The sequence below is a fragment of the Schistocerca gregaria genome, chromosome X (genome assembly GCF_023897955.1).
Source record: "Schistocerca gregaria isolate iqSchGreg1 chromosome X, iqSchGreg1.2, whole genome shotgun sequence".
Taxonomy (NCBI): Eukaryota; Metazoa; Arthropoda; class Insecta; order Orthoptera; family Acrididae; genus Schistocerca; species Schistocerca gregaria.
In genome coordinates this window covers 309327128-309345764 of record NC_064931.1, presented here as the reverse complement: position 1 = coordinate 309345764, position 18637 = coordinate 309327128, and the positions used below count along the sequence as shown (strand labels likewise).

General features: G+C 36.7%; 1 protein-coding gene across 1 annotated transcript in view; it reads left to right on the top strand.

Annotated features, from left to right (window-relative positions):
* The window catches only part of LOC126298594 (phospholipase A2 inhibitor beta), a 161293-nt gene extending 146096 nt beyond the window's left edge, over positions 1–15197 (top strand). Inside the window, exons 2-3 of the mRNA XM_049989969.1 lie at positions 3190–3455; positions 12309–15197. Of these exons, the coding sequence (XP_049845926.1) occupies positions 3210–3455; positions 12309–13280 (1218 nt within the window). The 5' untranslated portion in view covers positions 3190–3209 and the 3' untranslated portion in view covers positions 13281–15197. The remainder of the gene's footprint in view (positions 1–3189; positions 3456–12308) is intronic.
* Positions 15198–18637: the final 3440 nt, after the last annotated feature.

The window sequence follows — 18637 nt, the reverse complement described above, 5'->3', positions numbered from 1 at the left end:
TTTGAACTATGGAAGCATTGTTTATGTCTCAGCCGCACCATCTGTCCTAGAAGTATTCCACTCTGTACACCACAATGGAATCCATTCGGCAACTGGAGCTCTCCGAATGAGCCCAGCCAATAGCCTTCTTGTAGAATCAGGAATACCACCATTTAAAATATGATGCCAACAAAATTTATTTAAGCAAGCAATCACTATTAATAGAATGCGAAACGACCCCGCTCATCCCATTTTATTTCACAATCCCCTGACCCAGTGACACATGAACCACTTTCAAGCAGGGCGCCTAGAAGCAGTAAGACTGTAAGACCTCCAGCAAGAAAAGTTTCCTCTGATTACATGCATGCAATACTCTCAATCGCTAATGTCTCAGTGATATGTTTCCTGACCGGTCGTAAGGACGGACCAATAGTGCGACGCCAAAGACGGATATAGCTCTCAATGTTTATTGTTCTCCATTTAATTCAGTCATACAGGAGTATCGACATTTTTATCTCCTGTGTTCTGATGGCTCCAGAAATAATGAACAAATCGGATATGCATGCATACATAACTGGTTTCTACAAAAACGTTCTCTACCATTACCAAATGATTACTATGTCTATATTATAGAGTGAATAACCGTACATTGAATACTGCAATACACAATAACTTTCCCCTGACAGAATTCCATCATATGCAGCGTTTCCTTGAGTGCATTCCAAAGAATAAACGAGTGTTATCCAAAACATCCAGCCTTTCTGTCGATGCCAAGTCACGTTGGCATTACAGGTAATGAGCTGGCTAACAAATTAATAAAACAAAACAACAGAGATGGAAACACTCCAACCAGATACTCCAAGCGTTGAATCAAGTACACGCACTAGACACCACACCCCGAAGAAATGGGAAGACAAATTGAGAAACAGTACACAGGTCAATAAACTAAGAATCATTAAAAACATCACCAAGGTCCGGCAAACTTCACAATGAAACTCAAGGAAGGAAGGTATTGTCTTATGCCATTCCAAAATTGGACATACTAAAATTATTCATGAATTCCTACTATGATGAGAAGAGCCCTCGTAGTATGTCTGCGGAGAAACATTGATGGTTACCACATCCTAGAAGATTATACAGCTAGCCGAGACTGGAGATGTCCAATGGTTCTAGGACACCACTTAACATAGATTCTAGTGGATGATCAAATAGCTATAAGCCAATTCTTCCAAAGGAGTGGATATTACAACAAGATTTAAAGACGACACCATTATATGTTGGCTTAGGAGGTGGAGGGGGCAAGACAAGCAGTGGACAGCAAGAAATCTCTCACTCAATTGTCGAATACTATATGAGGGTGAGTCAAATGAAAACCTTAAATATTTTTTTTAAAATATCATTTATTGTGTAGAAGTGGTACAAAGCTGCATCACTTTTCAACAACCTATCATGCACCGCGTGGCGTACCTCTTCATCAGAACGGAACTTCTTTCCTCCCATTGCGTATTTGAGTGGTTCAAACAAATGGAAATCATTTGGGGCAAGGTCTGGTGAATATGGTGGATGAGGAAGACACTCAAAATGCAAGTCTGCGTTTGTTGCAACGGTTGTACAGGCAGTGTGGGGCCTTGCATTGTCATGTTGCAAAAGGACACCTGCTGACAGCAATCCACGTCGCTTTGATTTGATTGCAGGCCACAGATGATTATTTAGGAGATCTGTGTATGCTGCACTGGTGACAGTCGCCCTCTGGGCATGTCATGCTCCGAAATAACGCCTTTTTTGTCCCAAAAGAGAGTCAGCATAACCTTCCCTGCTGATGGTTCTGTTCGAAAGTTCTTTGGTTTTGGTGATGAGGAATGGCGCCATTCCTTGCTCGCTCTCTTTGTTTCCGATTGGTGGATGTGAACCCAGGTTTCGTCCCCAGTAATGATTCTTGCGAGGAAGCCATCACCTCGTTCAAAGCGCCGAAGAAGTTCTTCAATAGCATCAACACCTCATTCTCTCATTTCAGGAGTCAGCTGCCGTGGCACCCATCTTGCAGGCACTTTGTGAAACTGGAGCAAATCATGCACAATGTGGTGTGCTGAGCCATGACTAATATGTAAACATGCTGCAATGTCATTCAGTGTCACTCGGTGGTTTTCCTTTGTTATGGCTTCAACTGCTGCAATGTTCTGTGGAGTCACAACTCGTTGTGCCTGACCTGGACGAGGAGCATCTTCCACTGAAGTTACACCATTTGCGAACTTCCTACTCCATTCATAGACTTGCTGCTGTGACAAACATGCATCACCACAATGAACCTTCATTCGTCAATGAATTTCAATAGGTTTCACACCTTCACTACGCAAAAACCGAATAACAGAACGCTGTCCTTCCCTGGTGCAAGTTGCAAGTGGGGCATACTTCTTTATACTGATACTGCGACGGTATATATGCAACTGCACTATGCTGCCACCTACAGGCCATTCTGCACGCTGTTTGTAGCACGCTTACCAACTTACAGGATTGACTCACTCTTGAAATATTGACTACATATACTAGGATGCCATTTTAAATTTTAGTAATGATCATAGTTTTATTATTGGCTGTTAAATTGTAGTAAGCTAGTTACCTTTTCATGTACTGAGTACAAAACATATGACAGTTTCAACACTATTAAATGAAGAGAGAGGAAAATATGTTCATATCTACATCTTTGAACACAATGAGAGGATTAATGAACTAATAACCATGTAACTGAGTCCCTTTAAATTGATCATTGTGAGATAAATAGACCAGTTACCAATGATATTCATAACGTGATATTTGGGGTATTTAATGCAAAACTAATTTTGTTGTTGAATCTCAGACTATAAGTGGTTTTTACAGGGCATTTGATCCGCCTATATAAAACCAGCAATATTTCTTTTCCTGCCCTTGTATATATAAGTAATTTCAGTGGCTTTATGTGATAATTCAGTACCTTAACATGGCTGCACAAAGTAAAACGTTCCAGGACATAGTGGTTCTAAAATATGGTGCATCACATAATTAGCTAAAGTTTTTGAAATGCACTTTTTTTTATATTTGATTAGCCAGAGTACATTCAGATTTTTTGCTGGTTGCTGTTAACATATGCATTAATATTTTAGTGCAGTACGTTTCTGATCAGTAGAATAAATTAATTCATGTTACTGACTAATGTGTGTTCCTTTTATTTTACAGATAAGTTTGCCAGAACAGCTATGGAATGCAAGCTTCTCCTCCTTGTGGCAGCCACAGTGCTATTTACGGCTGCCGTAGTGGCCGAGGTAGAGAAGTGTGGTGATGAACCAGGCAAGTCAACAATAGAAAACTGTGGTCCCACATTCCACAACAAATGTTTCTGTGGAACAACTTGCTATCTCAACAAATGGTATTATGTTGTTAATTGTACAAACACAGGATTTACGGATACGTCAGTTCTTGCTAATCTACCACCTGAGATAGAGGTAAGAGATTTTTTTAAACTGACTGTTAATTTTTATGTAATTAATATCACTGTTATAAAAGATTAATTATGTGTCTGTGCTGTACACTTTGGAATACATTTTTCTGTGCAATTTGCACTTATCATGAAACAGTAACATTCATCACAAATAAAAATATGCTCAGAATATTAAAAAGATGGATCTCAAAATGCCATTTAAGCTTCACTGGTCCATCTTTCTTCAGTTGCTTTTCTTTTTCTTTGGATAACAATTATCTGTGTTTTTGAGTAATGTTAACTATTGTAACAATATATTTTTCTACCAGTTGAAAATTTCTTACTCAGAGGTTTCTTTAAAATTTATTTTGAAAGCTTTACTTATAATAAAATTTATATGTTGTTTCATTAACAGTTATGGTGTACAAGAAGCTAATTTCTTAAAATATACAACTTCTAAAGCAAAATGTACTGTCTCTGCATGTGTACAGTAACAGTACCATAAAAAATCAGAACTCCAGATTCATAGAGTTATATTTCCATTCATTGTGTTTATTCAAGAAATTTTAAATTTATGATTACCTTTGTAATAAAGTATTGCATAAATATACCAGTTAAAATTACACATGATTTAGTATGAAGTACCTGAGGTCAAATGTAGGACCTAAACACATTTCAAAGTATCACACTTGGTGTTTAACATTGAAACGTAAACTGAAGCAGTATACATCCTAAAACACTAAATTTTGCGACTCATCATAGAAGGAATAAGGTTCAGTGACCATTGTAGTCTTGAGGTATTTATGACTTCTGAACCAAGAAGGCTGATACAATGTCAGGGGTTCTCTCAAGTTCATATTACAGTAAATGGTATTACACCATCAGGAAAGTCAAGTCAATACGTAGTTGTAATCCAGCATCAAATCAACACTTTATGTGGAATTTTACTGTCAGTTTGGGCCATGTGGGCTAAATAGTGATAATACCATGCTGTGGTTACCATGCAATGCTCCAAACCACTTCTCACTGTTTATGGCCCTCTTCTCTCCACTGGTCCCATATATGTATCAGTGTCATAACAGCACGTCCAATTTAACCTGAAATGTGGCTGTATGATGTTATCTATTTCCTGGACCACTGGAATATCCTCACATACTGACATAGCACCTTTTGCAACTGGCTCTTGCTTTCATGTTTACAGTTTGTTTGCAGGCTCTTCAGTGAGTGAACTTAACATTATAGTGATCCTTCTTGTCACACAAGACTGGGTGGTGCTGCTTCTTTGTGTATGTCAGTTTTCAGCAGTTGTAATCCTTTACTAATGATATGCATTTCTATGCACACACAGAGATTGGATTCATTGTTTGTTAGCGTTAATGTTCTCTCTCTCTCTCTCTCTCTCTCTCTCTCTCTCATTCTCTCTCTCTCTCTCTCTCTCTCTCTGTCACACTCACACACACACACACACACACACACACACACACACACACACACACACACACACACAAAACTCTAGTCCCTTCTCCCTTCTAATGTCATTGTAAAAAAGTCAGTTATATTTGCACAGCCAGTCAGCCCTTATCATTTTTGCAAGGCAAGGGGCATATCTGACAAAACCGAAGCTTTCCATTTTCCATCACTGTGATATTAGCCTCAAAATTAGTTGCTTTGCTTAGGCCAGCCATAAAAAGTTCACTAAATTCTTCATTGAGCATTGAAATACTGTTCTGGGGCACATAATAATTCACAGAAATGAGATTGTCCTGAATTTTCAACCCAAAAGTATCGAAAGTATCAATACCAAAAACGTTTTGGTTGTCCTTTGAGCACAACACAGTGAATGAAACTGCCACTGTAAGATTTCAAAACTGGCAGGAAGTCTACATACATCAAGAACTGGAGTATAATGACCATTAGAAGCTGAGAGAGTAATCTGTGACTTGTACAGTTTAGGCTTTCCTAACAGTTCATAAAAACTTGTATCAAGCAGCAGCCACATTCACTTGTTCATCAAAGTAATAGTCTAATGCAGCAATCAAAACCTCATAGTCTACACTTTTGGGGCAGTTGATGGGAAAAAAGTTTACATGCCAGTATGTATACTGTGACACCTGTCACCAAAAATGTTGTTTTCTGTCCGTACCTTGAATATGATGTGGAGTGAAGAGCTTGGTGTCTGTGGTAAATGATGCCACAGAATGATTCTTACACATGGCTGGCCTCTTCAACATTTCTGTATTTCTGCTGCTTTCTGACCACTGTTACCAACAGACATTTTATTGCACCCCAGTGACTGTGGCTGTAGGTGTGCCACTTTCCCCTTTGCACATTCACACACCTGGGCCTGCTTCAATTGCCACCTGTGTTACATGTATCGTGCATTCCCTTACATTAATAAAATTTGGCAGGCGTAGTACTTCTCCCTCTAAAATAATTCATGGACATATACACAGTGTGCCATTATTTCCTTAAAATTTACAAATACATTTGTTTTTACAAAATGTTTCAGACAAGCTTGGCATATGATATCAATTACTACTTGTTGCAACTATGCAAAATTAGATACCTTACTCATAATTGGAGACAAGTCCAAGAAAACTCTTGTTCCTCCCTATATTCTGACAGGCAGAAAGTTCAAGATAATAAACATAGCTGAATATTTGTTAGAAACTCAGTTACCCTTCCTTGACTGTGTACAGATTTCCCAGATCATTTCTGTGGCAGTATCATAGTGTCACTCTAGAGTGACATCGAGACTCAGCTGTGGCACTACTCCAGATGACTTAGGGACGTATACTACATGCTCAGCTCATACTTCTGCCAGCCCTGTGTTACATGCATCATGCATTCCCTTACATCAATAAAATTAGACAACCATAACAGAACTAAATATCTGGTAAAGGCAAATATGTAAAACTGCTATAAAAAAGAAATAGTTACAAAAATATCAAAAAGTGCAAGCTAAATACAAAAATAAAAATATGTGTGGTATGTTTCATGTAAGTAACATATGAACACTATATCAAGTATTCATTGTGGTCCTTTAATATAAGTTGCCATGCCCCCTCTTGCACTGCAAATTTCAACTGGAACAGTTACATTCATAGTCGACATATGAGGTTGCTTGGCTAACATGTGCAAGAAGTACAATGTAAAAAATTATTTATGTTTAAAAAACTAGAATTTAAAAACTATTCTGAATTTAAAAAATTTGTCAGCTACTATTTAGAGTGCTGAAAAAACTTAGATTACTGAGACAACATATTTGATCAAATAAAATGAATATTTTATTTAATTACAGTAATTACAGGACATGTACAATTAAAAATAATAAGAAAACTTTATTTTTGAAGACACAATGTTTTGCCAGTTTAGGACCATAGAAAGAAAAAGTAGAGTTAAATGCCAAATGTTCCATGTGACACCAGGGTTAATTATCTACATGCCATGTGTAATGAAACAATGTGTTCATTTTACTTTACTAGATGTATGGTCTGTGGTTTCCTAAGTTTCTTAGAAAACTTGAAATTGTGTTTATTAAAAAAATAAAACATAAGTAATTTTTTACATTGCGCTTCTTGCACTTGTAAGCTAAGCATACTCACCCACCCTCTGCAAATATAATTGATCCAGGTTTAAGGTCCAAAGTGCAACCAGCAAGTAATGCAACACATTTTCTTTCTGAAAGCTGGTTCATTTAATTCGGGATTCCAATACACCATATTATTTTCGACTCTTTTGGCTAAAAAAAATCTATTTTTCAACATAATCTACATCCAAGTGACAGCCTTAGGCCACCTTACTGGGAAGGCCTATCTGCCTGCATGGTACATACTGCATCAACAACCTGTCCATCATCCATGTACTGCTTCCCACAGGAAGATTCCAGGAGGGAAAAGTGTTCCTTCTTGCCTCACTTTGTGGACTTGTGGTAACAAGTTCTTCTTGTAATAAGTTGTCATTCTGATCACATTTGTGGTCTCATAATTTGCGAGCATGTATTGCACTATAATGTTTTCATGATCTCTCTTTGCTTCACTATACTTTACTTCTGAAGTGTGTGTGTATACTAACAAGGGAACCTCCCGATCGCACCCCCCTTAGATTTAGTTATAAGTTGGCACAGTGGATAGGCCTTGAAAACCTGAACACAGATTAATCGAGAGAACAGGAAGACGTTGTGTGGAACTATGAAAAAAATAAGCAAAATATACAAAATGAGTAGTCCATGGCGAGATAGGCCACATTAAGAAGGCTGTAAGCTGAGGAGCGCTGTGGTCCCATGATAGAGTAAGCAGGTGCGAAACAAGAGGTCCTTGGTTCAAGTCTTCCCTCAGGTGAAAAGTTTAATTTTTTATTTTTAGACAATTGTTATCTGACAAACTCTTATGTTTTCTTCACTTTTTGGGAGTGATTATCACATCCACAAGAAAATGTAAATCAGCCAAGGTAGAAGAATCTTCTTACCCATTCGCCAAGTGTACAAGTTAGGTGGGTCGACAACATATTCTTGTTATGTGAGGCACATGCCGTCACCAGTGTCATATAGAATACATATGAGGCGTGTTTACCTGTGGAGGAATCGGTTGACCGATGACCTTGTGATCAAATGTTTCTGGTTCCCATTGGTGAGGCACGTCCTTTTGTCTACTAATCGCACGGTTTTGCGGTGCGCTCGTAAAACACAGACACTAAACTTATTACAGTGAACAGAGACGTCAATGAACGAATGGACAGATCATAACTTTGCGAAAATAAAAAAAGTAAACTTTTCACTCGAGAGAAGATTTCAACCAAAGACCTCTCGTTCCACAGCTGCTCACGCTAACCACAGGACCACGGCGCTCCTGAGCTCACCTTGTCCTTGATGTGTCTTATCTTGGGATGGACTACTCAGTTTGTATATTTTGTTTATTTTTTCGTAGTTCCACACAACTTCTTCCTGTTTTCTCGATTGACCTGTGTTCAGTTTTTCAAGGCCTATCCACTGTGCCAACTTATAACTAAATCTGAGGGGGTTGCGATGGAGAGGTTTCCTTGTAAGATACTTAATATTTAATTTGAAACTGATCATTTTTTTAACTGAGTCTCAGGAGGAGCAGGATTCAAATCTCACTGCAGGCATTCTGATTTATGTTTTCTTTGGTTCTGTAAACTATCTGTGGTGAATTATGAGTTGATACATTGTTGCCACGTTGTTTCTCTGGCCTTATCAATCTTAACTAGTACCCTGCCCGAATTACCTTAATGTTAGTGACATACAAAGCTTTTATTTATTGAATTATCTATCCATGTACCTGTTATGGATCAAATGTGGGATTAATTTGGCCACCACTCATCTCTTACAGTTACAAACATCACAAAAACTCTCCTGTGATGATGTAAGGTTAGCTCCAGTTAATACTGCTGCTTAGTTGAACAGTTCATATGAGAAATAATCCGAGGCAATGGTAAACCAATCATTATGTTAGCCTTTCTCTGACAGATTCTTTTCTGTGGATGGTGGAAATGTGAGACAGATGTAGTAGTCGATAAAATGTTTAGGACATGCTCAGATAATTCATTTGATAGAAAACTTCCTTTGGATAAGTTGAGATACACTCGAGTCCCTGTCTGTCTTGTAACAAGGAATCATGTTCAGCTGATGGCTGTTGGTACTGACTGACTTTGATAATAATTTTGGGTCTTGACTGGTAGCAATATTCAGTTTGTGGTTAATTCAGTTTTGAACTGTTTTAGCTCCTGTTGCGCTATTTTTAAATGTAGTCTCTCAATCAACTTTATTATTTTCTTCACTTATTCTTCATCCTCATTATTACATTTAAAAATTTGAAATTACATTGTTGATCTTATATTATTTCCCTGTGTTCTCTTTCTGATAATGTGCCACAGTATCTTCAAACAGAAACTGTATTAATCCATTGATTAATCTACAGAACTTTTTATTAAGAAGAAATCCACAATAAAATTAAAAATTCAGTACCTGCTCTTCATTTCCATCTACAGTTCCATTCTATTCTACATCTGCAAATGCACTTTGAATCACACCATCATGTGTGGTTGAGAGAACTTAATGATGATTCTGCTTACCTTCTTCCTGCTTCATTCAAAGACACTATCATAAAGGATGACTTCTTTACTTGTCTGAAACCCTCTTACCTTATCACTATGGCCTGCATGATGCTTATGTGGGTGTATATCATTGGAATATTCTCTAATCATTATCTTATTTGCTTTTAATTAAACTTTCACAACAAGAACAAGGGGTCATCTGCATTTCTGCACTTTCACCTATCCTCTAATTAGTTTGCTGATGATTAACTATGGAGGAATTCTTATTCTTGAAGCCTTCTGGCTACAAGCATCAAAGCTTTTGTAATGGTCTTCACTAAATGCTTGAATCCAGTGACAACAGACTTTGAGAAGTTATGTTCTGTGTCTCATGGATATTAAATTTATAAAAACAGCAGGTAACACATTCAATAATATCATTCAGTGCACAAAGTGCCTTCTTCTTGCCTCTGCATTGTAACACATTCTTAATTCACAGACTATAGACTGTAAACTGGTACGAGTTCTCAGTTTAGTCCCTAATCAAGAATTATGTAGAGAAACATACAAATGTTACATTTGAAAATTGTAAGAATATTTTACCAGTAATGTGTGATGCAGGTCTTTCTTTTGACATAAGGCAGTTGATAACCTAGTGAAATCTTATAAAAGTTGTATCTGAATTTGCTTCATATTTAAAGTAGAATAAACATTATGTAAAATAAAATGTTTCTATGACACCCAAGTTCTTAAGGATACAAAGTTTATTTCTTTTAAAAAAAAGTGTATGCAACCTTATTATCATCATTGAAATTTTGATGTTTGCATTGTATTATATGGGCTAAATATTTTCAGTTGTTGGGTTTAAGATGGGTTGTCCTGTATTGCAGGTACACACTCTATACATAATATAATCAAATGAAATCAATCAAAAATCAGTCAGTCAATTATTGTAACTTAAAACAGAATGAAATTGCTCGGCAGTATCAAATGAAGGTCTCAAACAGTACTGCCTCTAGAAATTAGATACATTTTTGTTACTTTCATCTATGATTATATCAACCAAAATACGTTAGTTTTATTAGTTGACATTTCTCTTTCTCTTGCCAAACATTTCCTAGATTCCAAAGAATGGAGTGTGTAGCTGTTGGAACATGGATAAAACTAATCAATATAATGATTATCAGACTGTTTATCTGACATTCCTATCCATGTCACATACCTTTAAATTATTTCTTAATAATAAGAGGCAATAGATTTTTCCATATTTGTAGCATTTCAGTGCACAATATTTCTCATTGAGCCACTTCACTTTCCCCTTATTTTATAGAATGATCATACCCTGTCAAATATTTTAATATACAGCTAACTTTCAGTTATCCATTATAACTTCCAACAAAATATTGCCACAAGCTTTCTCATGTTTTAACCTAACCTTGACTTAGATTTCATATGGTACATTGGTTTTTAAAAAGGCTAGAGACAGTATTTAAAATGAAAAGACATTGTGTTATCAACTCACTGGTGTAATGGTTAACTTCTAAACATTTTAGTAGAAGAAATATGTTTGTGATTTTTGGTTTGCATGATAGAAAAGACAATAATGAACTGGTAATAATATGAAGACATGGAACTAGAGAACCGACTAAATGCCAAACCTCTCCAGAGACTATATGGTGACATAAAACAATGTTCTTAATTATATTTTGTTTCTGGATACAAAGAAAACACATATTAAATAAAGTGCCTCTGACAAATAATCAGTTACAGCATCTGTGCTCATTGATTTCATCGAGTATTTAAGAACAGAAATCATCTTTGTGCAAGATCACAAAATCTATTCAGAGCACCTGTAACAAAATGGAACCACATTTATTAACATCCATTGTTTCCTATACAATTTCATTGCTTTCATAGATATCAATAAATGACAAGAAATATGATACATTTTACATTTTTAGTAGTTATTTAGATATGCTACTCTTTAATTTAATGTATAACATTGCAGTTCTGTGGAAGAATACTTGAGTTTATATTGCATGCAAGAAGTGTTCCTTTCAGAAGGAGCCTTTATTACATTGCTCAGTTAAATATGCAGCCCTGCCGGCATCTCTCTCACATCCTCCACATTCTCACACAATCACCTTTTGCAAAACAACAACAAACTGTCATGGGTTCAATCTTCAAGAGCATCTACCTCTATGTCTGCAGGAAAATTACAATTTCAAAACAGCATAGACCTTCCTACAAGAGGTAATTTGTTTTGGGATTGTTTTCTGCCTAGACAGGAGGTTTGGTTGACAGCTTGACAATAATGAAGAATACAACTGATACAAAAGTGTTTAATATAATAAAATCTCCAACATCTGACAAGCCCCTTACACTAATTCCAATTACAATAACAGTTACTAATACACTTGAGTTAGTTTTATAATTACTCAAACTGTCCTTTGCCATGGACCTGTTTCTGCAGTTGTCTTTAAATGAAAACAATGAATGCTTCCATGCTACAAAGCTTATTATAGTCATCTTTTTAGCCTCATGCTATTGCAAAAACAAAGTGAGAGACAATTAATAGTAGGCATATACATACACTGTGAAATGAATACCTGTAATTTTTGTTTTGGTGTCTTAATCCATTTCCATCCATATAGATTCTATTACCATGATTTATGAAACCATACATTGGTTCAAGTTACTGGATTGTTGATTTTACACTTATTAATTTAAAGTTATCACATTATATTTTATTTTAGAAATGCTTTGAAAGTGAAAACAGAAATACATTTGTTGTGCTTCTTTTAATATAGTTTTTTCATTATTTCAGGTACTGGTTTTCAATGGAAATAAAATAAGAGAACTACCATGGAATGTGTTTGGAAGATTAAATAACTACACAAAACTGCAAGTAGTTGACATGTCAAATAATGGACTACAAGTTATTCGTGGGAAATCATATCATCGAGTCAGTAATGTCCAGCTACTCATTCTGAACCATAATGAACTAAATATTTCTTCAGATGGTACTGGGAAAGAAAATTATCACCATCCTCGAATATTTTCTAATTTTGAACATCTTATGGAACTGCATCTTACTGATGCATTTGCTGATAACACACCAGAAGGTCTCGCTGAAGATTTGCATGATATATTTGTCAAAAGTAATTTGACACATCTCATTAAGTTACATCTTGAACAAAATGAAATCCACAGATTTAAGGATCCAAAAGTATTTTGTGATCTCCCTGCACTGATGGACTTGCATCTTGGTGACAATAAACTGAAAGATCTTGATTTTAATATTGAATGTTTACCTAACCTACGTTTCATTGATCTAGAAAAAAATGACATATCAGTACTTGACAGCAAACAGCTTGATAAACTGGATATTTTACCAGCTCGAAATCAAAGCCTGCTTGTCGATCTCGGTGGAAATCCTTTCACATGTGATTGTCGAATAACTGATTTTTACAAATGGTTACAAAACACGCATGTGACAGTAAGGAATAAAGGATCTCTTCAGTGTCACTCAGGACTGCCAGAGAGTAATGCAGGACAAATTGTTTCTTCACTTCGTCAGATACAGTGTCCCCCAGAAGAAACAGCAAGTTCACAACACCATGTTATTCCCATACTTGTCAGCTTTCTGGTTTGTTTAATACTTATATTTTGTGGAGTTGTTCTTTATATGAACTGGTTTATGATTAAGAGTCATGTGACACCTATTTTAGACAGCATCTCAAGGAAAGTGCAGTACACATCTATTGGTAAACAAGAAGAGCAGGAAATGGATGTGTGATTTTTTGCTGTTAAAACTGACACATAACCTTTGTCTATATTTAAAACTGCAGTAGGCTCTGTTTATTTATTTATTATTTTGTTTGAAGCATAGAGAGCTTATTGTTTCGGATTATGCATTTAAAGTGTTGTCTGCTCTGTTATAGTTGACATGTTTGCACATGTGAGTAATTCTTCTCTACTTTTATATGTATGTGTGTTTTTTGAATGATGAAATTCTTGCTGTAGAATATAGAGAATGGCACTGCAGATTGTTCTCAATGCTAAACACATTTTCTTTGTGCTTAACAGTTATTGCTTTGATTTATCCTTTCAGTTTAATCAGACAAATTTGAGAACACTTTTGACCCATTCAGATACCTGGTTGTAATAACCCATGTGACATTTTGACATATAAAACTTAACGAGTATAAAAGTAAAACATAACAAATACATAAGAGGTAATGACAATCACAAAATATCTACTTGGTGATGCACAAGAAAAAAGATTCACAGTGGTGTTTGATGATATGACTAAAGTTAATGAAAGGCTCAAACAAAAGCAAATCATCCAAAAAGTTCTATAACTTGTTGGGATCAATGTTGACTGTAATAATCTTGTCTCTAAATGTGGCGCCAATACAAAAGCAAATTTCAGTATTGAATGTTCCATGTTACAGCTGCACAACCTGACTTTTGCAAGAATTACCAGCAGAAAGTTATTTTAATATTGCTATTATATTGTACTATTTACGCATAAACACATTTTAGTTATTAACACAAAATTACCATCTTCATTGCTATGCAAGATTTGTGCAGAAGAAGATGATTGTTATCCCATCCAACAGAAATCACTGCGATTTTTTTAATTAAGAAAATGTGGACTTGCAGATATTTGGTATTATCATTTTAGTTAGTCAGTTAGTTACACATTCCATTGATTAAATTTTGTGGCAACTTACTTTGATGTGATGAGTGTCAATAAGCTTACAAATAAGACAAATTTATGAGTAAATTAGCTGCGTATTTGATGTTATGTAATTGGATTTGTAATTTTATTTGAAGCAACAACAATGTAGATTAAGACATAACTTATCCACCCATAGATACTATCCAATCAAATATTTAACTACAGGGTACAAGGAGTTGCCAATGAGAAATGATTTAAACTGTGTTAACTGTATGCTAATACCTTGGGAGGTGGTAAAGTGTTTTTATGGTTACATAATGTACTCTTTTCTGTGCAAGAGTAAGGTCAAGGTGTGGATGATGTAGGCTGTTTTTGTCTCTGATGTTATGTTTCTGAATGCTAAGTTATTTTAGTTATTTTGAAATTGTGCCTGGTTCTTCACAACAAGCTTTACAAAAGATGTAATATGCAACTGTTGTTAGTATGCATAGATTTTTAAACAGTTGCCTTCATGGGATTCAAAGTGGACACCACATATTATCCTTAAATCACATTTGTATATAACATATGCACAACTCAGAAGAAGGATCATGTTCAAGGAGTGTTAGCCTAATAATTCACTCTGGTTGATAAAAAGAACCATCAAGTCATATTGAGAGATTGCCTAAGATGGTACCACTTACTTACATGTATTCTATATGTGAAGCTGCGTGTTTTAATGAAGTTGTAAATGAAAAACCAAAAGATATATAATGCTTTGTCGTGACCCATATAGCTTGCCATAAGTACAGAACTGTCAAGAACTACTAATTGAGATTGTCACAGACAGTTTGATGTGGCTCTTTGTGATAATAATTGTCATAGTAAAATGTAGATAAATCACTGGTAGAATGAAAAGCTTCAAATTATATCCTGAAGCAAGTATGTCTGAATGTGAAGCAGAAGAAATAAAGCAGACTGAAAAATGTATAAAAGCTTTATGAATATTCTTTGTAAATTTTCTAGTAATAAAGACCAATTATTAACTCATACTGAGTAATCCTTGCTATGCTAACAAAATTATCTCTCTCTCTCTCTCTCTCTCTCTCTCTCTCTCTCTCTCTCTCTCTCTCTCTCTCTCTCTCTTCTGTGTCTATGCTACATAATATATATCATATGTTTAAAGAGAAACTGGTAATTCACAATGTACTGTTTGTGAATGGGAGCCATAAAACAGAAGTAGCAGTATTAAATAACATAAAAACATGATACTGTTTCTAGGGATTGCTAAAGTTATCATGTAACAGAAGATTTATCCAAGCTGGCAGTTGGCATGTTGGCTGGTTGGAGTGACTGTAAATGGTAAATGCCTTTTTGGTTGCTTCTGTAAGCCACTGCATCGTAGTGTGAGCTTGGAATGCAAGAACAATAGATGCAACATATTCAATTTCCAAAGTCCCCTTCTTTTTCTGCGTTGATGGTGTATATACAGTGTGTTCAAAATTATTTTATGTTTTGAAAGTGGTAGTATGGACAAAAACAAGGAAAAAATGTTGAGTAAAAATGGGTTCCAAAATCCATACCTTAAGAGGTGCGGGTTGTTGTTCATCCTCACTTCTGTGAAACACACCTCTTCTTCTGAAAGTTCTTTCCTATTGTGAATTGCCTACAGAATGCAGTAAACATATGAGAATGCGTTATTCTCTTACTATGAAACACCAGAACTTCTAAAATATCAACATGGGTTAAATATGGTGTGAATGTGAACATCAGGCTACATTACAGTACATGTCAATCTGTTACCACAATACTTATTTTGCATTCACATTCATTGGCTTTGCCAATTCACAGTAACAGAGCAATGGGCCTTCATTTGTCCACAACTTCCTCTCAAAATATGGCATAATTTTTTTAATACCTTGTATAGATGCAATGGTGAGGAAAGGTGGTTGGCAAGATCTCAGACTGCAGTACTTGTTCTTTTAAAATATCAGATTCATAAATTCAGACTGGGTGGTTTGCGAAGTTTTCAACAACATAAGTGAAACTGGGAAGAGCACCATGCTTTTGTCCCCATGTCTTCTGTTTATGGTCACTACTGTTGTACAGTAAGTCTGTCTGTCACTCTTTAGCTGGGTGAGATTGGTTTTGTGTCCCTCTGCTCCACCTTCATGCCTCTGTGGCTCATTCAATTGTTCTATATGCAAAGGTGTGTTTCTTTCCATATAAGTCGTAGGTGGTTCTACATCTACATCCAGATAAACACTCTGCTAGCCACCATCTATTGTATGGCAGAGGGCACCTTTTATTGCTAATCATATTTTCCTTTTCTGTTCCACTAACAAATAGAGCAGGGGAAATACAGCTCTCTGTCTGCATCTAACTCCATACACATAATTTGCAAGCAACTGTATGGTGCATGGTGGAGGGTAAATTGTACCACTGCTAGTCATTTCCAATCCTGCACCACTCGCAAATAGAGCAAGGGAGAAACAGCTGTCTGTATGCCTCCATATGGTCCCAAATATCTCTTATGTTTGTGGTCCTTACACTAAATATACGTTGGCAGCAGTTGGATGTTTTTACAGTAAGCATCACATGCCAGTTCTCTAGACTTTCTAAATATTGTTCCTCATAAAGAACATCACCTTTGACCCAGGAATTCCTATTTAAGCTCCCGAAGCATCTCCCATCTCTGAATTACTACAACATCTTCCTTTAATGCTACCTAATGTGAATCCCAAACAGTCAAGCAGTATGCAAGAATGGGTCAAACTAGAGTTCTATATGCAGTCTCCTTTACAGGTGTACCACACTTTCCTAAAACTGTCACAATAAACTGGAGTTGACAATTTGCCTTCTCGGTACAATCCTTACATGTCCATTCCATTTCATATTGCTTTGCAACATTATCCTTAGACAGTTAATTGATGTGACTGTATCAAGCAGCACTCTACTGATGCTGTATTGAACATTATGAGAATGTTTCTCCTACTTGTCTGCCTTAACATACATTTTTCCACATTTAGAGTGATGTGCCATTCATCACATCAACTATAAATTTCATCCAGGTCATCTTTTATCCTCCACCCAAAAATGATGCCTTCTCTTACACCACAGTATTATCAGCAACAGATTGCTGCTCACCCTGTCAGTAAGATCATTTATGAATATAGAGAAGAAGAGCAGTCCTGATGATATCCTTATCTCTGATGAACACTACCCATCAAGAACAGTGTACTGGGTTCTATACTGGGTTGCACTTCATTAGCCCATCCCTAAGTTTCTTTACCATTTGCTTTATTTTCGATGTAAGTTTTGGTGAAGCATTGGCTACTCTTGGATGTGCAATACAAAGTTTTCTCTTGTCAGGAGATAAAGGCCTCTTGTTGTAATATTAACTTATTCACTTAGCTCCATGCTGTAGTGATATTATTAATCCCATTGTAGACATGATCATTCAGTTGCTAGCAGAGAAATTCCTTAACTCAATATAGAACGCATTGTTTGGAAACTCATATTATAGACCAATAGCTATAACCTCTCTAATCTTGAATTTTCCAAAGAACCATGTGATAGATTCATAGATTTTTGGACAAGTGACTTTAAAGATGAAACTATATTTCAAGGTTACTTTCTGTGCTTGAGATTCTATTTCAAGTCCAGGTATAATTTACAAATAACAATTAAACACTGTACCTGGCACAAACACATTGACTACATTTACACAACTTTGTTGCCTCTCTCATTTGGTGGGACACAGTAATTAAACACTACTATCAGTTCACCTGAAGCATCCATAGTGGCAAAAAAGTTATTTCATGTTGTGGGTCAGTAAAAGGTAGTGCTAAGCACACCAGTAATACACTCCTGGAAATGGAAAAAAGAACACATTGACACCGGTGTGTCAGACCGACCATACTTGCTCCGGACACTGCGAGAGGGCTGTACAAGCAATGATCACACGCACGGCACAGCGGACACACCAGGAACCGCAGTGTTGGCCGTCGAATGGCACTAGCTGCGCAGCATTTGTGCACCGCCGCCGTCAGTGTCAGCCAGTTTGCCTTGGCATATGGAGCTCCGTCACAGTCTTTAACACTGATAGCATGCCGCGACAGCGTGGACGTGAACCGTATGTGCAGTTGATGGACTTTGAGCGAGGGCGTATAATGGGCATGCGGGAGGCCGGGTGCACATACCGCCGAATTGCTCAACACGTGGGGCGTGAGGTCTCCACAGTACATCGATGTTGTCGCCAGTGGTCGGCGGAAGGTGCACGTGCCCGTCAACCTGGGACCAGACCGTAGCAACGCACGGATGCACACCAAGACTGTAGGATCCTACGCAGTGCCGTAGGGAACCACACCGCCACTTCCCAGCAAATTAGGGACACTGTTGCTCCTGGGGTATCGGCGAGGACCATTCGCAACTGTCTCCATGAAGCTGGGCTACGGTCCCTCAAACCGTTAGGCCGTCTTTCGCTCATG